The sequence below is a fragment of the Monopterus albus genome, unplaced genomic scaffold (genome assembly GCF_001952655.1).
Source record: "Monopterus albus unplaced genomic scaffold, M_albus_1.0 scaffold60.1, whole genome shotgun sequence".
NCBI classification, from domain to species: domain Eukaryota; kingdom Metazoa; phylum Chordata; class Actinopteri; order Synbranchiformes; family Synbranchidae; genus Monopterus; species Monopterus albus.
In genome coordinates this window covers 2,711,003-2,735,453 of record NW_018127940.1, presented here as the reverse complement: position 1 = coordinate 2,735,453, position 24,451 = coordinate 2,711,003, and the positions used below count along the sequence as shown (strand labels likewise).

General features: G+C 43.2%; 1 protein-coding gene across 1 annotated transcript in view; it reads right to left on the bottom strand.

Moving 5' to 3' along the window:
• Positions 1–24,451, bottom strand: part of zmiz1a (zinc finger, MIZ-type containing 1a) — a 96,363-nt gene that overhangs the window by 12,233 nt on the left and 59,679 nt on the right. The window contains 3 exon segments of the mRNA XM_020603257.1: positions 10,699–10,804; positions 14,130–14,243; positions 16,717–16,825. Coding sequence (XP_020458913.1) covers positions 10,699–10,804; positions 14,130–14,243; positions 16,717–16,785 — 289 coding nt within the window. The 5' untranslated portion in view covers positions 16,786–16,825.

Sequence of the window (24,451 nt, the reverse complement as noted above, 5' to 3'; positions counted from 1 at the left end):
TGTATTTAATGTTGTATGGCTGACTGATAGCAGAAGTCCTGGCACCTTCTGATCTCACCTCAGCCCTTCTGGGAGCAGCAGGGAGGGAGCATTAGGCCTGGTGGCAGGCTACAAGGCCCATTAACTAATGACAGAGTGTATGTACAATTCCTCTTTTACATGGAAACCCAAATGCTAATTAGTATGAACTCTGACAGTGTTGTGTGTACAAGCATCTGTGAGTGTCTGTGTGTGGTAAAAGCCTTCTGCCACTGAGCACATCATTTGCCAGCTAAATCATGACAGACGGTTAACTATCAGATTCTAAGACACTTTAAATGTGTGCGCCCCAACATAATTCAGTGACTGCACTTTGTTGATTAAAATAGGACATGCGAAGCTCAAGATCAGCCACAAGAGGGTCAGGAAGGTGACTGAGACATCCTCATCTTTCTGTGAACTGCTGTTCCCTTATAGCAAAGAAGTTAATACTCAGTTAGCAATTAATGGAGATATTGAAGCCAGCAGCAGAGGAGTGTCATTGTGCTGCACAGGTGTGAATCACTGAACAAAATATGTTTTATGATGACAGAAAAAGGCAGCATTTTAGTTTTACCCAGCAACTGGCCTATATAGTAGAGAGGAACATGCTAAAATGGCCTGGTTTAATAGCAGTGCATGTCACATGTCAGTAATAAAGCGAACTTCCACCCACTGAAAAAGCTATTTCAGTGGCTGAAATCAGATTTTATTATCACCATCTGTGAATGGCCATCTTCTTCTGATGTTGACAATGTAGGATAAATTTGGACACTCACTTGCATAGCTAACTAGGCTGGTTTGCAAAAGTGAAACTATAGAAGTTTGCATTGTACTCCTCAACAGCGCTGTGTAAGACAAAGCAGATAAAATCTGGTAAATAAGGTGGAATGCACATCCCTGCTTCTCAGACTGTGCATCCTCACATCACCTGTAGTCTAGTCTAGTCATGAAGTGAAAACAAATCTGGCTGTCATGCCAAATTCTGGTCACCAACACTGGTCACGCTAGGCTTTGATAGAGACATAATATTTTGCATGCAGCTCTACTGTATTTTTGTTGATAACAACACAGACAAAATGAGAAAATACTACATGAAAAATTACACTCTGAGCATGAACACTGCAACACTAAACACAGAAGCCTTCTGAGACAATGTGTGGGATGATAAAAAAAGAAGCAATTTAGGCAGAGGTCTGTAAAACACTGGCAGGTAGCTCTGTGCTGAGTGGGTACAAAATATTATGCAAAATATGTAGGGGATATAAAATCCTGTGAAATAAATAAAAGTCATGCTTTTTTTTTTGCGGAAGTGTAATGGAAGCCATTTAAGCAGTCAATGATATCCCCCATCCTGCCCCCTCTCTCTCTCCAGCAAACTTCTTCCAAGAGAAAGCATATCAAATGGGCTTTAGTCTCAACAGCTTGGAGGCAGAACAACTCAAACATGCCCTGCAGAGAGACAGCTTTGTGTCAGAAATCACACTCAACCAAAACCAGACCTTAAATGTACTGTACACATGTATCAGAAAAATCCAAATCTGAAATGGTCTCCAACTTAAAATGTAATACTTTGTGCCATTAATTAATTGACTTTTGATTTTACATAATTGTTTATTTAGTTCATTATTGGCAAAACTGTGTAGCTTTACCATCTGGCTGGTTTGACAGAATTTCATCTATGACCTCTGGCAGTACACCAGACATGAGGACAGAGGGGGGAGAGGATGGATGGAAGGATGCTAGACAGAGGACAGGTGGAGATGGAGGGAGTGGGCAGATCCCATCCTCCCCAGGATGCGTGTGGGTCACAAGCCAAAGAGATGCTGCAGCCCAGAAGGGAGGGTAGCTATACCTGAGTCACTCTGACATCTCCTGCAGGTGCTGGTTTCTGTGGGGTTCAAATTACACATTTTTAAATTGGGGCAGAGTTATAAGAATCAGCATGAAAACCAAACATAATACAGTATGACAGCTAGATCCAACTAAAGGTGCAAAATATCAGAGCCCGGGTGGGATAATGTGGGATCTCCATGTTGTGTAAAACCACAGAAAACAATAAACACAGTGTGTTACAATAGTGTGGGGCGAGTCTAGTCAAAGTGAGCTTGACTGAGACTTGCTACAAAGATTAACAGTTCTCAAAGTACGACAACCTTTAATGGGCATTCATGAGTCAGATGCTCTCAGTTTGTGTGCTGTTATACAAGGAGTTACTACACAGGACAGGAAAGGTACATTTACACCTTCAAATGTTCCCTCAGTAAAATAACTAAATAAATAAAGCATATTGTGGTCTAAACCTCTCCCATTTCCAGTCTCTTGACAGACTCCAACTATTTTTTTTATCAGTCTTACCTTAAAATTAATTATCAAAATAGTTGCTGATTTATTTTTTCTTTTCTGTGCATCAAGTGACATAACAGATCACATCAGTTACACAACGCTACAGGTTTGCTAGGGGTACATTTGTAAAGGGGGGGGGGTTGTGGCATCGACCCAAGGATTTGATCGACATCCTGGCTGGGTTCTGAACTTCAGGTGGCCGGTGTCTGTGTCAGATGCTCTGGATCTCAGCACAAAGCCAAGCATCATGATGTTGCACATCTTTATTAAAAAACTCTCGCGACAAACCGCGACACCACATATGATCACACACCCATTACCCACATCTGAGCCAAACATATTGTGCAGTAAATGCACACAGTTGCACTCAAAGGCGTGTCACAGTAGACAATGGAATATGCACTGGCACACAGATAAGTGGACACAAACCTCTACACAAAAACAGAAAATAAAATGCAAATGTGGAAACTGAGGTGTGTGTTAGTGAGTAAACAAACACAGCCAGTGTCTTGGCTTTGTGAAGATGCACTTATACAGTAATGTGCCTCACGCTAGGCTAGGAAGAATATCAGAGTATGGCAAGCTGTGAATGAACTGCTCTTATCAGCCACACACAGCTCCCGACCACTGGAGGGGAACTAGTAAATATCACATACCTAATTATAACCAGAAATGCTACTTGTCTCCACAATGTGTCTTTCATCTCACACTGTTGTTCCTTCAATGAAATCATTAGGGTGAAAAACACTAACCAGGGATAAGGCAGAGATTTAATAAGATTTAAAAGTTATAAAATTCCAAATGCAGAACCTTTTACAGGTGAGTTAGTAGAAGAATTTCTTGAGGAGTAGCTGTGAGGTGATGCAAACCAAACAAACAAACAAAAACCCAGACCAAAGTACTGAAAAGAAATGGAAGTGATTAACAAGAAGTGAAGTGTTTCCTGAAACACATCCTGCAACAATACTGCATTGCCTGGGGCTCTGAGAGCTCCACCCTCGCTGCCATTAGCCCACCAGAAATTCCATTCTGGTGGTAGACACAACCTGCGAAAAGAAATGCAGGCCACACACATATTGCTCAAAGTCAAATGTCATGAATGAGTCACTGAGCCTGATGGGAAGTGCTCAGGGTGCAGTGCAGTCACGGTAGTTCACCATAAGTAACACAAACACACAGCTCTGGAACCAGAGAGAAAGGGGGGAAGGCCAAAGGGGCAGAGGGGGTGCGCGTGGCTGCGAGGTTGAGGATGCAGATGGTTCCAGCAGTAGACACCCTGCTCAGGATAACAGGATGTGTTACAGCTCTACCACAGTTAGCTGGAAGTCATATTGTCTTGTTGTATTTTCTACACAGATCAATGGAAGATTGTGTTATTGTTTGTAAGAGCCGTTTGCTAATTAAGTTGTCAGTTTTAAGGTTACAATAAACACCGACTGAATGGCCTGCAGCGTCATGTGACTTTTATTGCCTTCCTGGCCTTTTTTGTTCATGTGAAGTGAAGTATTGTTTCCCTTTACGAGATGCCTTTGACCAAAATTGTAAATGAAATGCGTTTAAACACCTTTGAAAGATTGAAACAAAAGGCGTGCCATTCTGTGCGCTGATGTTACAGCACTTTACTTCCATAACTCCACTCCCCTTCCTCCCACTCCTTCTCTGTAAATGAGTGGACAGGCAGACAGCTTCTGGTTCCAAGCTCAGGTCAACAACTTAAAAAAAGACCCCACAGTGGAAAAGTGGGTCATCTTCTCCTGACACAAAAACACTAAACACTTCAGTGCTTAACATAAACATGGATATATGTGCCTTAAATTGGAAGAAGCTGCCAAATATACAGTATGATGCTGCATATTCACCAGAACACTTAAATGCAAACTGACAAGCCCAGAAATAGGTCATACGTTAACCAACAAATCAAATTATCAGTGTATACTTGTACGTAGTGCTAATAGACAAAAAGCCCACTCACAATAATTCTATGATAGAACAGCATGTAGGTCAACCTGTGGTCAGCTGATCTGTCCTGATCCTGTCTCATGTGTGTGTGGTCAGTGCTTTTGACTATAGTCGCACTAGCACATTAGACAAGATAGAAGCCCATATTATTTATGGCCTCACTTACAGCTGCTACAGCAACTTCAAAGCACAGTTTGAAATGCAAAGTTCTGAACTAAAGTGTAGATTTAGACGAAGAAGCCAAAGAAATTCTCCTTCACTTATTTTAGACCTGTATCATCTGCTCAATTAGCCTCTGTTAAACCCTGATCTTGCATCATGCACGCAAACACACTCAAATAATATACCAAACAGTTTTGAGCAGAGCTACACACGTGGACAGCAGACACACACACACACACACACTTACCCTGAGCCAAGTCAAGTCCCTGCACATCTCATCTCATTGCCTTCATAGCGCAGAGAAAGGACAAGTGTCACAAATGCTGCTGTTTGCGCAGACGCCAGTGGCGACTCTCAAAGCTTTTGCTGCCTGCACCTTATCACTCTCCGCACATAACCCTTACTCTGCTCACTCTTTCTTACTTCCTTCCTTTCTCCACTCCAGCCTTTCCCTCTCTTTTCTTTTGCTCACTCTCTTCCTCCTCCCTTGCTCTCTGATCTGTCTTTTTCCCTTGTCCAGCATCTGCACAATGTACATCAATTATTCAGAGGCAGTCTCCTGGTTTCTCCGGCTTATCCAATCAAAGCAGCACGCTGCACTAATGGGCTCCTGCTGTACCTGCTACCGGCGGCTCGGCTCCAACACACTCTCGAGACAACGGGTATGGGAGGGAGGGAGAAAGAGAAATAGACAGAGGTAGCAGAGGAGACAGCTGAGGAGGGAGGATGAGAGGAAGAGATAAAGACAGTGGCAGGAGGACAGATAGAGAAGGCAAGATATTCCAGTGCTTCTCACCTCTGTTTTGGTGAGGTGCTGTAATTGATGTGCTCAGCCTAGTCTGCCTAGCGCTCTATTGCCCTGTGCACAAGGAAACACACACGCACACACATAATCAAGCAGTGCGACCGCCATTTGTCTTGGAGGACAAAAAAAAATAGAAGAAGGGGGAAAAAACCTGCAAGCTCAGATTGCAAACTTGTGTAAGTGGGAGGAGCTTAATATATTATACAGAGTGGCTGAAGGCCAGTGCACAAGAGAGGAAGTGGAAGAAAAAGAAAGTATGAGATATAAATCTCAATATATTTCAAAAGAGACAAGTAGCAAGTTATCAGCCTTAACCTGCCTATAGGACAATCGTCCCCATGTTCATCAGAGGCCAGAGATAAATCCATCCAACAAGACACATCAGAGAATAGAAGAATATCTGAATGCAAGTGAGTTAAGAAGAGGCAGGTCGTGGGTTCATCCTCTCTTCACTTGGCCCTAATATAACCCAAAAACGGCAAAAATAACAATCTGGATGAATAAACTGTACAACCCTAAGCTGTCAATGCTCTCTCTCTCTCTCTCTCTGCCCTCTGGCCTTCTGACAGCAGAGGGAAGTTGTCTTTGGCTTTTCTGTGACAGCCCCATTCGGTCATCAACAGTTTTACAAACATCCAACACTGAATTAAAACGCAAACAACAGAGGCATTGTTGGGCAGAAACATAACTTGAACAGGGTGTGTCAAAAGCCCCTGGAGGATGATTGGTGGTGGTTAAGTCCAGAGGTGTGTTAGGTATTTTTAGTCAGATAGAAATTGGATAGATACTTTATGTATTAGAAATGTTTAGTGGAGATAGGATGTCTAGTTAGACTGTTAAATGCTTAGTCATGCTTATGAGTTTCTACAGGGTACATCTGGTCAAGGATAACTAGAGAGAAGAGTTGATGACTGTCAGCAGACAGGGTGTTTAATATTATTATTATGACGTGTATAACTGTAGCCTTAGCCATAATATGTTCTTATGTTTAATGTCACGACATGTACTAGAGGTCGTGTGAGAATGTTTTTAGTTACACACCACTTAATCAACAGACACACACGCACATTGATTTGCTTCATGTTTTGACTAGTGCTATGACCAGCTGCAAAGCTGGTACCAGAGACGTCTCGGTTGACGTTTCTGTGTAGCATGGGGCTAGCCCAACCGAGGGGATATAATGTATAGGCCTGGTGGGTTCAGGGTCTTTCATCTTACATCTGCCTGCGTGCAGTTTGGAGGTGCAAGATACCTGAGTGTGTAATGTTAATTTTACCTGTGATCCTTTGAATAAATCAGCACTGTTTTGAAGTTACTTGGACTGCCTCGTCTCTCAGAGTTAGCATGGTAACAAGAACTGGTGAACGCAACAGGTGCGAACACCAGATCAGTCAAAATCATTTGCTCATCTAGTTTTTGACAAGAACAAAGTTTTCTGTGTTTGGACTACAACTGCACCACCAGCTTAGCTGGGATATTACCAAAATGAAACCAAGCCAATTAAGCAGAAAGTGAGAGAGGACCCAATCAGTGTAGCAAATGCAGCTACACTAATAAGCATTTCCTTGTGAGTTTTATTTCAATAAACCTAATCGTGAAGTTGGATTTGGGTTGCAAAGGGGTTTCATCATCTAAGGCGACCACAGGAGAGTGTCAGAGGAGAGGCCCGCCTGCTAAAAATAAGCCCTGTTTCCTGTTAATAATTCAGTGCACTACTCCTACTCAGCAGTAATTAAATATAAAAGTCTGTAAGGTTGATTGGGTCAGTAACAAAGGATGCCTACACCTTCCTCTGGTTCTACACACACAGCTCAAAAATGGAAAGAAAGACAGGGTGAGAAAATCAATCAACTGAAAGTAAATTGAGACAGATAAGTGGAAGACATGTCAAACTGGTGCAGACAGAGAAGGTGTGTGTGTGTGTGTGTGCGCGCACATATACACCGTGCAATGAGTCTGAACTGAAGCACTTTACGTCTTTCACAAGACACGGGGTGAGCTACAACCACACCCTGGAAGGTTTCTGTCACTGTTGACACAGCGGAGTGGCTGTTTTCCTGATGTGCAGCACCAGCTCACCCTGTTAACAGTCGACAGACCAAGTGCTGAGAAATTCTGCAGTTCTGCTGGGACAGTTTCATTTTAATGTCAGATGTGAGTGGGTGGGGGAAATTTACCAACCATCTAGTACATAGATGAGCTCTTTTCATCATCTTTTCCCAACTGTTTTTCAAAAGCTCCTTCTCAATCAGCTGAGAAGGGGAAACTGACACATAAAGAAAACATCAAGCACAATTATCACTTGTGTAGATAGAAGGGATTTCTTTTAAATCACTTCATCCTCCCTTACCACAACTGTAACTATTCACGACTACAGCTGAGCGTGTGTGAATTCTCATATCATGTGATGCCAACAAAAATGACTAAATTATTGTTTGTTTGAGCAAGACTGAGGATCAACAAGCAACGACCTGTGTCTGACTTAAACATTAAAGTAAGATCACTGCAGTCATTCCAGGGAGCAGCTACCTTTAACACAGAGCATGTCAAGTCATGTTGAAAGCATAAAACACATTCAAAACAATCTGAGTCACATTGCTTTCATTTAATTAAAATGTAGCAGGAGGGGACACCGATGTAGATGGGGTGAGAAAGTGATATAAACTGGAAATAACTTGTGACCATTTTGTACCTTTATTATTGGGACTTAGCTTCATAAAGAAAGACGGCAAACCGTTATGAGTTTTGTGACAGAGGGGTAAATTAACTGAAGTAGAAAACAGTAAAAACCCTCGACAGATTATGCAGATAATCTGATTTGTTGTCTGCTGAACTTAACAGGAGCCCAACAGCTCATAGTCTCTAGGTTGTGTGTCTGAGGAGCTGAACCTCTCAGTTGGAAGTCTGCTTTGTAGCAGACTAGAGATTACTATGAGGAAAATAAACTCTAAGAAGATTTAGAAATGGACTACAGATCTTAAAAAACAGCCTTTGACGAAAAGCATTGATTAAGTATGGCTACACAAACATTTAAACCTGGAAGTCGCTGTTTTCAAGGGAGTAAACTCTTGAACCAGCTGCTAATATGCTAACAGCCTTAAAGTTGTATACAGTAGGTAATAGTGCCAATGCAACCATGGCTAACAGCAGATAAGTCTCCTCACTGGCTGATTCCAGATTAGAGCAACACTAATCCTCCAGGCCTCACTGTAGGGTCACAATCTCCAGAAAGCTCATCGGCAGCAGCCTGCTATTGCTGAAAATCTCTCTAGGGCAATAATTTATTCTTTTATATCAGTAAAAGAGCAACTGAAGGGATTTGTACTTTGTTCATGGGTTCTCTTACTTGGAGCACTAATACAAAAAGACAATCTTAAAAAAAGTCTTTTTGGAGATGTAAAAGTGCCAAAAAGGTTAATTTTGCAATGAACCAAGTTGTCAAACTGTTAGAAAAAAAAAAAAAGAAGGGTAGCAATATTTGCTTAATCAATTTCCACTTTAACTGATGCTCTGATAGAAAGCATCAGTGTGATTGATCTGCTGTCTTAAGAGTTTGCCTGAGCAGCCCGCAGAGAGCATCCCAGACTCCTTGGCCCTCGCCTGGGCTCTCGGGTGTCAGACATGCGGTCCTCTGTCGCCATGCAGGCTCTCAGAAGATTTTGCTGGGGTTGCACAATTAGACACACATTGATGCATGCAACGACACATACACAAAGGCTGTAAAATGCACAACATACAGGCAAAAAGCCAAATGCATCTCTACATCTTTGCTGATGCATTTGTGAGAGCGCATGCACATATCTCTGAGCTCAAGTGTGCATTACGTCTCCACTGTCGCCCTCCCGTCTGCTTTCTCAGACCGATGTCCTTGTAAAGAAGGTAAGACGGATGCTCAGTGAGTAAGATCTGCCCTGAGTCACATCTGCCTCCCACCCCAACAGCCCGCCTGTCTCGTTTGATGACTGGCCACATCCTAGCTTCCATTCCTCTCCCCCACTGCGCATAATTACACTACAGTTCTCATTTGTCTGCTGCACATAAACAACTCTTCCTGAAATACAGTGCTGCCTTCTATTAGATCTCAGAACCATCAGCAGGCCTGAAGATGATTCTGACTGTCAGTCTGGCCCAGACAGCCAGCCAGGCTGAGCCATGCCTGGACAACAATCACATTATCCAAACACAGGAACACAGACAGAGGGAGAACTACAGCAATCAATACTGCACACTGACGTCTGTCTGCCCACTTAAGTTCCTCCCAACAAGACACTTCCCACCACAACTGAAAGAGGATATTCATCTTGAGCAAATTTTCATAGCAGAGGACCATGTGAGCAAAAAGCAGAAACTGATACATTACTGCCTTCTGCATATTCAGTTGCAACACACTGCAGCTCGTATGAGGAATTATGGGATAGGATTTCACAGCGTTAATGTCAGTACTTTCACCGCGCTTCAGGTTTTGAAATAGTGACATATTCACCCTGTCAAGGAACAACAAGAAGAAATGAAACAATTTAATCAAAAATATTTAACTCCTACTACTCCCACTTTATGTAACTGCCAAACAAAGCTTTATCTGTGTTTGACTGGCTGGCTATGGCTTTGTCAGGTCTCTGTCAGGCAGAGTGAGTTGTCCAGCACACATCAGCGACACCTCTCCAGCCATCCGTCTCTTTCTCTCTCCCACCTCTGCACATTTCACTTTGACAAATGTACAAGAATCAGGCTGGTACTGCAGGACTGTGGGAAGGCTGTGAGGAGGTATGGATCAGAGGAAATCGAATTTGATAGATAAATGTCTGAGGAAAGCATTACTGCTCGAGCTTTCTCTCTCTCACTTCATTTGTGTGTGCATGCAGACACTGCACGTTAAGAGTGTGGGTTTGTGTGGTAAGACTGTTGAGCAGACTGTTTTTGTGAGGCTACCACCTGGACAGCTCATCTCAATAGCACGTTAATGTTTAATGGGAACTAAAAATATCTGACATTACAATGCTCTATGGGCTTTCTGCGTGATGTCTGTGGCTGCAGTTGTTTGTAGAAATCCAAAATTTTCGAACCACAAATTCACGGTAACTTTAACAGACACTTATTTGTTTTTATTGAACAAAAGGCTTTGCAAATTAAACTGGCTTAGTATAATTATGAAAGCGTTTCTTGCCAACAGACTATCCGATTAGTGCTCAGGACATGACAAGCAGCGTCTCTGTGCGTTTTTGGCAGCAACATGGCGTACATTCCTGATTTGATCATGACCACAAGTTTTATTCAGTGAAAAAGTGAATCATTGCACCATGAAGAACAATTAGCTTTGTATCATCTACTGTTTTGCAAGTCAACAGCAGTAAATGAGATGATGTATGAACATGCAGCTGCTGGCATTTTAGAAACATAGTGGGTCTTACCTGCAGACTTGGGGGTGAATTTGTCCCTGTTGGCAGCACACACAGCGAGCAACCTGTAGCCCAGGTCCAAGTCAAACCCCTGCTGGGCAGCGACACGACTCACCACCTGGGCAAAGAATATAGAATCATAAGTAGAGCTGTTGTCCTTCAGGCACTATTAAGTTTAGTGTTATATAAATAGTTTCGGAATCCTTAAATCATTTTGGGGGGTGGGGGGTCAATTACCACAGAAAATCTTCATTAGGTTCATTATATTCAATAACAAATGAGAAATAAATGCACACACATGTAACATCTATGCTTCAACAATTATTCTGATTAGTCGATTTTTTTGCATATCAATGTAAAAAAATACAACAGAAAACTGGCATTCACACTTTCTGAAACCCAAATCAGTTATTCACCAAATCATTTCAGCTCTGTTTGTATAAAAACAACAACCAGAAATCCAAAAATATTGATGACTAAATAAACAGTAAATATGAGTTGTTTTGTTTTTTTTAATCATTATATGCTTAACTGCATGTCCTTTGCTTTTAATGTCTTTAATGTCTGAAATCAAGTTCCATTCATTCAAACAGCGTCATTATATATTTAATTATTATTTATTCTTAAACACTATCAATTAACACTTACATGCACGCATACACACGCTATGCTTTCATAACTTCAGGGGACATTGTATTGACTTGCATTTATTACCTGGAGACTTAAGTCATCACTGTAAAATGTAATGATTAACGTTTTGGGGACATCTAGTTCCCACAATGTGACTGTGCAGATTATCGTGGCCACAACATGAGTAATACCAGGCCACAGACATGCACACACATTTAAATCGTCCTCATGGGGGTCAGGGGCGGGGGCGCCACGAGGAAGGCCGGGTCCTCACAGTGTGAGTGTGTAAACAGGTTTCGGTCCACTGTGAGTAATGCCAGGCGCACACACACAGACACGGTGAGATTAATGTGGAGTCTGCTGTCTGGATTGCTCCAGTGATCCAGTCAGGATGACTCTGATTACTGTATCAACATCCACAAGAGGTGAGAGAGAGCCAACCCCCAGTCGCTCTGCAGAACGAGCAGAGTCCCTGAAAGGTTACCCTCAAACACGCCCGCTCCGGTCCTAAAGTGAACAGAATTTGTCTCCTGACCAAAGGTTGCTGATTCAATTACCCAAACAGACCAGGAAAATGTAGAAATAATAGGTGTTATCTCTCACGGTGGATGATTAAAGCTTATGTCCAGCCATACTGCTCAGTTTAACTGTGTGAGTGTATCGGAGTGAGGTAAAAAAAAGTAAATTATGTTTTAGCATCAAGCAGCCGCCGAGTGAACACAGGATAAAATCTTTCCATTGGTTCCAATTTTGAGAGTGACCAGTCCCCAACTGTACCACTTTAATGACCCGTTTGTGTTAATGACTTCAAAAAGCGGTTGAACATCGATGGGACATGAAGCAGGACTCTCCTGGACTCTAGTATAATGTTAAAGGGGATGCTGAGTGGCGTTAAACAGCGCTCACGGGGCGGGTAAATCGTTATTTGAAGGGAAACCCCTTTGCTTTTATCTCCTAGCAGATGACATCTCCTCTGCTTCCTCTGACCTAAAAACACACATTATCATTAACAAGGTCAGATGAGGTGGCTTTTAGAGAGCAGAACAGACCAACAAGCAGTGATCATAAAGTGCCTCTCTCACAGGTAATAGAGCTACTTGAGCTCTGAATGAAAAACTATGAAAATTATGCCAATGAACAGGTTTTTAATCAGGAAATGGCAATATACAACTCTATAGTTCCAGTACAATTGTGTTATTTTTATTTGAAGGTGTTTAGAATTAGTGAGGATGTACTTCTCTGGGTACATCCTTTATAACATAATCTGTTCAACCCAAGCATATTATTCAAATGATTCTGACAAAAGGTCCAATCATGCTGTTGTCCATTGTTTAATTTCCTGCATGGCTGAGCCTGTGTTGCAATTTGTACAAGGCAGGCGGCCAGATACAGAGGCTAACATAGATTCAACACAGATTTAACAGTGTTTCACCTCATAGGCTTTTTTCAGTTTAATCTCCCTCTGAGAATGTAGCTGCAACCAGGCCTGTATTCCTGTCAACATGAATCCAGTGCTCTAAGGGGTGATGGAGGGTCACTGGGTCAGTTGTTTTCCTGGTTATCAGTTTGCTGGCGAAACAAAGTATCTGTTTTGTAGTTTACTTCTGCTTGTTTTTAAACTGTTGTATGCGAAAGGCAGCTCCTAAACTACATTGGTGATTTTAGAACAAGGTGTGCTGAGTTAATAGAGATGTAGATAGAAGGATAAATAAGCCCAGACACTGTGAAGCAGACAGAGCTTATTATGAACTACTGACAGCTCTGTTATGTCATCTTTCATTGGCTCTGGAGCTGAGACCCCACCAGGGACTGGAGGGTGACCCCTACCTGTACAACATGCCAGAGGGAATAGGCACCTCCAAATGAGGCACGTCATTCAACTATGATAAATCTCATGGGATATGATTGAAATAGATGCACAGTCATCTTTAAATGACATGTACAGTTAGCATGGAGGTATCGCCATGAAGACAGAATCCCTAAAAGAATGAACAGACTTGTTGCATGCTGTAATTCTCCAGATAAGAAGCTGTTTGCTCTCTGAGTCTGATGAAACAATTTAGCTGATGGAAATAGCCCCCTGCCGAGAGGGAGCTCAGTGGTGGGCTCAACTGCATAGCTCTTTACGAGCCTTTAAGAGGCTTTTATTGTGATTTACACATTAATGAGCATTTATCTGTTTGCTCACGCTACCACTTCAGCTCGGGACAATGCTCCCTTAGTGTTTCAAAGACTGATCTTAGTGATAAATGTGTAAAACTCCCAGTTCTCCTCCAAAGCCTCTTTCAAATGTGTATGTGCTTTTTTTTTTTTTTTGCATACCTGCTGCACTTCAGCTCTCTGGCCTGGTGTCCAGGTTGATAAGTGGCAATTGGTGAACTGAAAGGTGATAGCCAGAGGTGACCGGCTACCCGCAGTCATGTTCAAGCTTTTTTTGTGTGTGCTTGTGTGTGTGTGTGTGTGTGTGTTGTCGAGCACAAAGTGGTGAGAAGCAGTGGGTGACGAGGACTGGCCCCCTGTCACTGGCCCCTGACGACCTGAGCAGCTGCCTTGGATAAATGTAGCTTACAGTCGTGGTGTAACTACAGCTTGCTGTTAACTGTTTTTACTAGAATTTGTAAGGAAAAAAGGTTTAACCATATCTTCTTCCAGCGACTGCATTGTCTAGCAGTAAAGCAGGCTAAAAGCCTCAAAGGCAGACATATCTACACATCAGTTTTTCCTGAGGATCCAAAATCTAATTATTGTTTTGCTCATGTCTCCTAAAAAGTACCTGAAAAACCAAATGAAAACCATAATAAGCACTTGCGTACCGTAAGACATCCCATGAGACTTTGCTCAAAAGGTCGCTGGAAGGCCCGGGGATCTCCACACCAGTCGAGCAGCTCAGTGGCTGCTGAGTGGAAGTTGGCCGGGTTCTGTAAGTGCTGTGCAAACATAGGGAAAAGACAGCGCCATTAGAAACAATAGGAAATAATGACAGGTTTTTTGTCCACTTTAAATACAAATTGGAAAAATACTGACACCAAATAGTTTTGCAGCCTTGAGCTCTGCCTCCAAACTGCCTTAATTTAATGTCTTGTGTTTTTGCACAACCCTGTGAGGACCTTGACTCCTTCCCGTGTACACCCACTCAAAGCTCTGCTGTACTGTGGAAAGAAGATCACACCCATATCAACAATGATGGCAGTGTTTCTTGTTAATCACTCTTGGCAATACCCAGCCCTCACCCCCATGACCCACACAGCAACCAAATCTTTCCCTCTAATCCTTCTCTCTCTCCCTCTCATTCATTGCCTGTTTTCAGACTGTAACAGAGCCTCGGCACCAGAAGTCCACTGGCTGGCTTTGGCTGTGCACAAAGAAAACAACCTTGGTCCTGGCAGCTATGTGTGCAGACTCAATACACGCCATTCGTGTGTTGTCTAATCTCTTTCAGGCTCTGTCTGTCTCTCCCGCTTGTTCACTGAGGCCTGAAACAGTTGAGTCTATTCTTCCCAGTGTCTGAAGGCTCCTCAGGCTGGCAGGACACAATAAGCGGTTTTAAAATTCTCCCTTTCTTCACAGCTCAGGAGGTTAATAGCTCTGAAACAGCACAGAGCTGCAGCTTGTTCAGTCAGCGAGATTGAGCCCACTTGAAAGCATTTATTATTCTCATCTGGAATTGAAGCATTTTGTTTTGTGTGTTCTTGCAGAAAAGGTAGAACGACTGTCTTTAGGGGGCAGCAGAGGTGAGGGTTTGCGAAAGGGCAGATTTTCTACAGTAAGTGACAAAGGGGCCCTTCGGTGCGAACGTGGCCCTACGTGTCAGGCCTGGTACCGGCTCCACAGAGAAAATCCCTGAGCGCTCCCAGTGGTATCGTAAGCTTCAAGAGAGGCCTTGAGTGACTCATCTTTTGTGATGTGAAGATTAGCCATTATGGAATTAGCTGTGGACTCTCACAGGGGGTTGACTGATGATGAAGAGAAGCAGGGAGAGTGAGAGAAAGTGAGAGATGCTCTTGTTGAGTGAGAGGGAGGAGAAGAGCCTGCTCTAGATGAGTGATATAATCTGGCATTATTGCTGCTTGATGGGAGGCGTATCAGCCTCCAGCGCGAGAGGAATCAGAACTAGCACAGCGGGAACTGTCTGCCTGGATCTAAACTCATAGCTCCTCCTGCCACAGCGCTCGCCATCGACTCTGCCCAACAACCTCGACTCTGGTTTGAGGGGGAGGACAGCTGAGTGAAACAGCTCTGCTGAATTTAGGGAGGAGGATGGGGCCTGAGCTGTTCTTGTTGTTGTTGCTGTTCAGGGTTGGATGAGGTTATGAACAGTGAGGTGGGGTGGGGGGACTGAGCAGCAGCAGAAATTGGGTCTCAGCAGACAAAGAGCCAGACATTTCACAGTCTGCTCTCTGTGAAATGACAACTTGACTTGCTCATTTTCAGGCCAGGCCAGGATCAAGCTGTTTAGTGCCTACCTGGTATCATGACAAGCAGCATAAAACCTGGCTCTGTGCCTATGATTTTCCCCAAACGAAAACATGTCCCTGCTGGCCGAGTCACCACGAGCTCAGGACTCACTGTCTAACTCAGTCTGTTTTACTATAAGCACTATTACAGCGAGAGTTGAGGAGCACATAACCCAAACTACAGTTAGTGTATTTATTAAGCAAGACATGCTAACTCAAGCTATTTGAAGCTTATCAGTGATGCCTAAGAAAGAAGCTGGCGGTGGTGGTGGGGGGCTGGGGTATTAGTAGGAACACAGAAACAGAGATACATATGTATGTCACCTCATAATCATGAGCTCAAAGCCCAATTATTATCTGGTTCACTATAAGGCAAGGTGTCACATGGATACTGGGAGATATAAAGGATCACACCCACATAGCATAAACAAATGAGCTCACAGCCTGCCAGCTAGCTAACCAGTGAGCAAGTTCTTACAGACTAGTGAACGAAAGCAGAGGCGGTAGCCTTGGGTTATGTCTGTCTGTCTGTCTGGCTGTGTCTTTCAGTCTATCAGTCTGTGAGGAGTCTCCTGAAATCTGGCAGTCAAGGAGGTATTTAAGAAAAATCACAAGGGCTGGCATATGTCAAGAGTCAGGAACGTTATGCAAGGAAGCATAGGACCAGGAGCAAAAAAAAAAAAAAAAATGAGAGAGAGAGAGAGAGGAGTAGAGTCTGTTATGTTGCTAGTTTCTTTGAAGTCTCTTCTTGTGTTCACTGCCAGATATTCCTCCCTTTCCTTCCCTCTCTCCATGACCCAGTACAACGTGAACTGTGCGACTGGAGCTAATGGCCAAAAAACTGATATCCATATAAGGTGCTGAAAGGAGTCGAGAAAAGTAGAAGAATTCCTATTCTTCTGTCTTTGCCTCTAGAATCCATGTCTGCATGGGTCTTTGTACACACCTGTTTGATGCACTGCAGACGGTCATTGGTCTGCTGGATGTGCCGGTCCATTGATGGTAACGTGTTCATCCTGATGTCTCTACCGGGACGCCATTAAAAGGTATTTACTCTGTAAAATAAGAGGCGAAAAAGAGGTGCATGAGTCAGAACAGGTTTCTGTCAGGTCACCGCTTTGAAGAGATTGTAGTCTGTGAAGTTCAAAGAGCATTTTAGCAGCATGACAAATTGTCAAACAAGGAAGCCAGGTTGTTTAAGCACCGACTCATGTAAGGACATGATCTGCCCGAAGTGGGGTTTTTTTTTTTTTTTGGCAAATGCATGAAAATGAGACTTTATTTGAAACTTTATTTGCTTTATGGAAGAAAAAAAACTAGCACTAGAACTGAGAAAGGACCCCAACCATCATCTTGCTTCAGATGAAACACAGCTCACAGTCAACGATATCAGTGTGTGGCATAGACAACATATGTATGCCCACATCTACCAGCAGATAAGTATCAGTTTTACAGCATCACTTTCTTCCTGCGTACATCTTGTTCTGGTCCAACAATCCAAACAGCAACAAGAACAATTTCCGCCCTATGCTCACTACTCTATCTCGAAACAAATGGGTTAGGGCTGGATTAATAAGTATCGCACTGGTTTTCCAGTGAGGCCTTTGTCCTTCACAATTCCTCCGTGTTTATCTCCATCAGTGTTGATCCGCCTCACATTCCTCCACATAAAAGGCAAACTGAGAAACCACAGGTGGGTGTGGCAAGGCTCTAGAAAGCTGCTCAGTACTGATAAAGGGTCCCCCAAGATCCCCCGGTGTGAGAAACAGAGTGAAAGAATGAAGCACAGTTCTCAGCTTAGAGGGTTTTCATGTGTAGTGCTCGGTCTGCTGTGCTTATCTTAGAAAGAATAATGTAAGTATACACATTCTTCTTCTGTCTCTGTCTCTCTTACACGCACACACACTTAAGAGCATGTAAGCACAAAAGCTCGAATTCTTCACTTTGATTAAGCGTAAAGGTAAAACTTCAAAGGAACACTTTGAGAATAAGAGTGTATTTCTAATCCTCTGAGCTTAAGTGTTACCAGAGCAGAAGTACCTGGAGTGCCCTTACAAAGTCTTAGACATCAGTGGATACATTTCTCACACCAGTGAGGTGAGAATACTTGTGCAGGTGTGGTCAAACAGTGGGCAGCCAAACGCCTCTGGTCAGGTCACATGGGCATGATGATGACTATCTGTGAAAAGCCCCTGAAAAACAGCTAACTTCACATCCTGTGGGGCACAAAGCCGCTCTGACAACACACGGCATGGCCACAGCACTGGGTGGCCTGGTTCTGGTGCGCTGTGGTGTCTCCCAGTGTCCAGAAGATGTCTCCCTCTCCTGCTGCTAACCAGCGTGTCCCTTTTCACACATTACACCCGGAGTGAGTGGTCCAGTGAGGGCTCCTAAACCCTGACAAGTGCTACAAATCCCTTTCAGCAGCCAGACAGCTCCGTGAACAGCTAACAGGGCACTCTCAGGCCCTGCGTTGGTCATCTGACCTTTTGACTATATTGATTATCTGCTTCTCCTCCAGCTCCTCTTCCTGCTGTCACACACACACACACACACACACAGGCAAGAATGAGGAGGAAGAAAGAGGTTTGGAGGAGATGGAGACAGCTGCCTCTTTTACACAAGAATTTCCACTGTTTTCACCCCTTCTTGTGTTGTGCTTTAATAAAGTCCAACACCCGCATGCACACACATCCAACACCTCCTCCAACAAATGAGCAGAGCTTTAAATGGTCAATGAAAACACAGGACCTCAGGATCTCAAAGGAATATGAGTGTGGTGAAAATGCAACTGTCCAGCCAGGCTGTGCTCAGCTGTAAGTGAAATAAGGAGTCAGTCCACCTGAATGCCTGACAGACACGTTCGGGGTAAAAATGTGTTGCATAACAGACGATGCTTCCGTGGAAGCATGGGAGAAGCCCTCCTCTTGCTCCATAATCTCACCCAGTCAACGTTTGATACCAAAATAAAACACACTAATCTATATCCTTCATCCTCAGAAGAGAATCAAATTGAAAAGTGAGCAAAATGTTGACTTCCCTGCCTTCACTTATAATAAAAGTCAGTAGACATGTGTGACTTTTCTCCACTTTTTCAGATTTCTAGTTTCTGTTTTCAAGTTTTTCGGCTACTGCCATTGTTGTTCAAGCATGCACATCCCGAGGATAAATCTGTTGTCCTCCAAACATCTTAATCAGATCCACTCAGCACTGCTTACCAGAAGTGCAAAGCAAAGGATTACACGTCCAATTATGCTGTGCATGTTATAACCTCTGTTTAAACAGGAGTGGGAGGACGCTGCAATGAATCACAGAAAAGTAACAAACCACAAATAATACTAACATCTGAGGAAGCTTCCGTTTTTTTTTCCCCTCACCATCTCCAAAAACACATGCATGCACTCTTTCACTCTGAGTATCCCTCCTTCTTTCTTGCCTGAGCCAAACAAATGGGGGGCAGAGAAAGAACAAAAGAGAGTTTTGAAATGATCTTTTTAATATCTGCAGCAACACACACGCGCACGTATTCATGCACACATGCATGAAGCTTATGATTACTCAGTGATTTCTCATTTCAGATAAATGAATTCCACCTTTGTCAAGTGCAGCTTGCTTCACAAATGTAATCAGACAGTTGAGTCCATTAGGATCAGGGCTGGGTAACATGGTCAGAACCAGAATCAATGTTAATATGAGTATTTTCTGACATCAGTACATATATTACCAGGACAATGTTAAGGACAGTGATGTGTTTATGATAAATTATCATGGGTTTTCATACAGTGCTATGAAACAATCCAATCTTAAGTGCCATTCTAATTTAAAATTCTGTATGTAAAATTTAGTAAAAGAGCAACTGGCCAGAGATCGTCTTCATTATTTAGCAACAGCCTGACAAAGGAGAACTTCACTATCACTTCTGCACAGTGAACACAGTAGAGGATCTTCTCTCTCCCTCGTCTTCTGTTATACAGCCACAGCTTTCCTTTCTCTCACTACCAGGTGCTTTTGGCTTCCCTTGTCTATAGCCATCAGACATCGTTAGAGCTATCCAGCATGTGACTCCTTCCTACCACCTTACATTTTCCGTTCTATCATTTTCTTCTCCCCGTCCCTCATATCTCAACCCTCCTGCCACTCTTCCTCCCTCCCTCCCTCCTCCTCCTTCCTGGGGCCCTGTGTGAGAGCTGCCATAACAGAAGGTGGAATGGATTCATTTGCTCTAATGTGGTTTGGGCTGCAGCACGGCACGCTGCAGAGCGACACTTTGAGTGCACAGAGCTTCTCTCGCTCTCTCTCACTCTCCATCTGCAGTTCATGTGTTTTCAAACAGACCAATCAACACCACTCAGCTGTGCTGGCCTCTCTCTCCCTCTCCCTCCCACAACCTCAGCTCTCAGTGTGTCTGCAAAAAGCCACCAGTCCTCTCTCACATACAGTACTATTATATCTAGTAGCAAACTCCCATAGACAGTCCCTTTTTATTTTCGTTTTGTCCACTCCACTCCACTCTGTCCTCAGCTATTCTTTTTTTTTCCCCCAAACCTAATTCCATCCTTCCATTGTCATACCTCTGTCTTTCTGCCTTCTTTTGTTCTTGGCATTATTTTGTAGACTCCCAGCTAATCCTTCCCTCCACTAATCTCTCTCTCTCCCTCTCCTTTTCCCTACTATTAGTCATATTACTTCCTCCGGTCTTTATAAAGCTCAACTCTATACACAGCATCATAACCAGCAGCTCCTATAAAAACATGAAATGCCTTCTCCCAAGGGTGCAAAAAAAATAAACTAAATGCTGCTGTTTGTTTATCTTCTGTTTTAATGTGACAACCACAGGAGCACCGGGCAGCTATGTGACACCCAACACTGCAATGCAAACAGCTGTGATGTGGGGATATGTGAGCTGCTCTGTTGCCGTCTATAAATATGGAACTTCAGTTGTGGAGTATTGGAGGTATGTGCCACCAGATACCCCTGGGAGCAGCCGATTGTTTCACCACTCAATGAGTGAGATCACAAGTGAGCAGCATTTACAAAGTGAGCACATACAGTAGATACCCTGTCTTTTAGCCAGTACTGTACATTTAGGTACATTTAAAGAGTTCAAGTATTACAATATTTACAACTAAATGCCTCCATATGCTTGACAATATTCATGCATTGTCTATAAAATAGAGAAAAAGATCCATATTTCTACTGTCTTACATGATGCCTCCAAACTGCTCATTTTGTCCGACTAAAGCCCCTTTCAGACATGCACTGCAACCCTGATCCTATCCAGACATTACCCGGGGAAGCTGTACATAACAACACAAATGTCAGAATCAGCTGGCCTGGACATAAAACTGACTTTATCCTGCCAGGTCTTTGATGCACAGTCTGCGTAATGTCCAACTGAGCCCACTTATGAGGATACTGTCTGGAAAATTTACACCAAACTAGTGGCCGCGTTGATGACAATTCTTCATGCAACTGGCACGAGACTGGAAAAATACAAATATCTAAGGGTTAAGAAGAAAAGTCATTTACACAAAAACTCCAACAAAAAATGTCTAACTGGAGAGATGACAAGATTTGGGAGTTTATATCATTAAGAGCTGACACAGTCAGCCAAATTCAAGAAACTGCAAAAGACTTGTCTGGTGACCATGTACTTTTTGCATCATGTCCCACCTCCTGTGCACTCTTCTCAGGCGCCACCCCTCACATAAACCAAACTGAGTATTTCCAGTAGATAAAAAAAACATCTGACATGGACAGTCTCCTGCTGTGTGATACATGTGTGAAAGGGCAACTCCAGACAGTATCTGGACCGGATTCCCTGTCTGGAGGCCATATGTGAAAACCTCCTTTCAGTCAAAGGTCCAATGGTATTAAATTCACAGTGATACAAAACTGAAAAAAGCAGGACATCATATCACCCAAATTTAACCGATGCTCAAAACTACTTGCATTTCCTTGGTGGCCAGAGACACGACTATACATAATGCTAACATTGCCCCATGTCTGCTAAATGTGAAAATGGTTTGCCATGTCATCCTAAAAGGGGATAATATCAAACTCACTGTTGCATGAAACATCAGTTATTGCAGGTTTAACCATAACAAAACCCCCAGATCTAATCGCATATGGTGTCATGATAATCAGTGTTTTATGAAATACTACCCAGCTTTGGTGTTATTAGATGAGGGAATTAAGCCAAGCTGCTGTCTCTTTTTTTTATACTTGTGTTTGTGCTCCCATGTTGGTGCGCACGCCCATGTTTTTGTAACAACACAGAAAGGCCAGCTATATAACAAATTATAAATTTATGGATCTTATAATAAAGTCAGGTCATCCATGAGAAGAACGGAGCTTGAGCATCACATGATGAACAAATGAACTCCTTATTCCACACAACGTTCCAGTTGCTGAGGACTATAAATACCAGCTGGGGGAAGATTGTATGTCCTGGCTGCCACATCCGATTTTCCACTGTCACTGAAGATTCTATCACTCATGATGCACAAGGAATGAAGCAAGTGCGTTGTGTGCATGTGTGTAGAGAGGACACTAGACTAGTGTGTAGCCTTTATCATTGTACCAGACGATCATAGCTCTGTCTGAAATACTGAGCCCTTTCTGTCAAAGAGTGCATAAATCTTTTAAGCTTTATTAAGTGGAATAACAGCAGACTCGTACATTTTAAGAAGAACATGTAAGAGCAGCTGGCAGCTCGGAGGTGAGGAGAGGAAGGGAGCGGAGAGTGATTGACAGTGCAGCCTGACAGAGTTGTGTAAAGTTAACCTTATGGGCCTGACTCCAGCAGAGCTGTTGGCTCACACACCGCCCCCCTGCGACTGCTGAATGGGTAAACTGACAAATTCCATGTCCTTTGGTTTCAGCGGCAGCAAACTGCTGACCCAAATGCAATTAAACAACATCCACCAGGGTGAGCGTAAGACATCAGTGTACAGTGGCATACAAACGTGCATGTGAGAAGAGAGTGATGAAGCGTGTGCAGAAAAGAGAAACAGAGAGACAGGGGCAGGGAGTGAGACTTGCACGGAGGGAGTGTGATTCAATCTGCTCAGTAAGCCATGAAATAGTATTGGTGTCATTAGGGAGAGCAAAAATATATCTATGCCAGTCTGCCCTCCACTCCCCTTGTCTTTGACACTCCAAAAGCACAATCTTTACAAAAAAAGCAACCAGCCCAGGCCTCTCTGCACTTGGCAGAACAAAATGCCCGACAGTGCTGCAGCTCCTGCAGAGCAACCTTTATTTCTCCCTCTGATCTTTTATGGGACAAATCCAATTAACCATTTAAAAAAACTATTCTAAAGCATTTCCAATTAGAAAACAGGCTGGAATCAGTGTGAAATAACACACACAGTACAGTAGAGAACATGCCATTTACTGAAAGACTCGTAGCAAAAAGGTTGTTAGACAGCTGTGCACGGACAACTTTATAAAATGATTTTTTATTTCCAGTGCACAAGTGATGAGAAAAAAAAAAATCATAGCCTTGGTCATTTAGCTACCACACATTTGATCAACAACGCTGAACACATGCAACAGACATTTTACACACCATCAAATGTGTTAACATCATCAAGTAAGATGTGCAAGCGTATATATCTAAAAAAGTGCAGAATGGTCATTGATGTTTCCACCACCGTGTCGACAGCAGAGCGCCCTGCAGAGTGAGGGCAGAATAAGGGACTTGTTCAAGGACACTAGATCAAGACTAACGTTTGCCAGCCCATACACCAGGGCCTCAGTACAGTTTGTGTATTCAGCGATGCAACAAATACAAACAAATCATGTCTTTAAGCTTTGCACACCTCAATCTTTTGACAGCAGATTTTTACTAAAACAGCTAAATAACCTTAGAGACAGTGAGACCTTCCTATAGATGGAAGATTGATGCTGTATGTGTGTGTGTGTGTGTGTATGCATTCACCACTGTGTGTCAGAGTGAGGGTACAAGCAGCAGAGAACACAAAACATCTGCTTGCTGTGAAAATGAAACACCCTAATGGTGTACACAGAGCGCCAGTCTCATTCACCGAGGGGACAATACACACAGGTACCATTTGGCACAAGTGAACGCAAAAACCGGCAGCGGAAGGCTAATGCTTCACCGCAGCTTTGACAGAAAACACTCTTTTAGAGCTACAAAATATTCCACTAGAGTGCTGCATGTTTATTTGTGATCTTAAGTCGCATTACACAAAGTCCATCCATCCTCATCTTTACGCATGCATGTGTGCACAACATGCCGGAATGATGTTTGACATAGCAGGCTGACACAGAAACGCACATCAACAAGCCTCAAGAGGCTTTAATGTGTATATTTGTGCTCAGATATGTTTTCTCTCTAAAACATTCTGCTGTGGCTCTTGTGAGATTTGAGGTACACAGAAGAGAAATAAACAGATGGGAGGAAAGAGGCAGGGAGAAAAAACTCACACACAACATATAACATGTAGTGGGAGACAGGGAGAGATGTGCAGGGTGAGAAGGGGGAAATGGTTGCAAAGCAGGAGAGAGCGATGGCGAGAGGTCGTCCCTGGGTAATTTGTTTTGGTCCTCTCAGAGCGCAGACACACAGGGAGCAGGTAAACCAATTACAGTGTGACATGAATCCCTGGACCTACAGGCAGCCACGCAGTTGGCCGGCCACCCAGCCAGAGCAG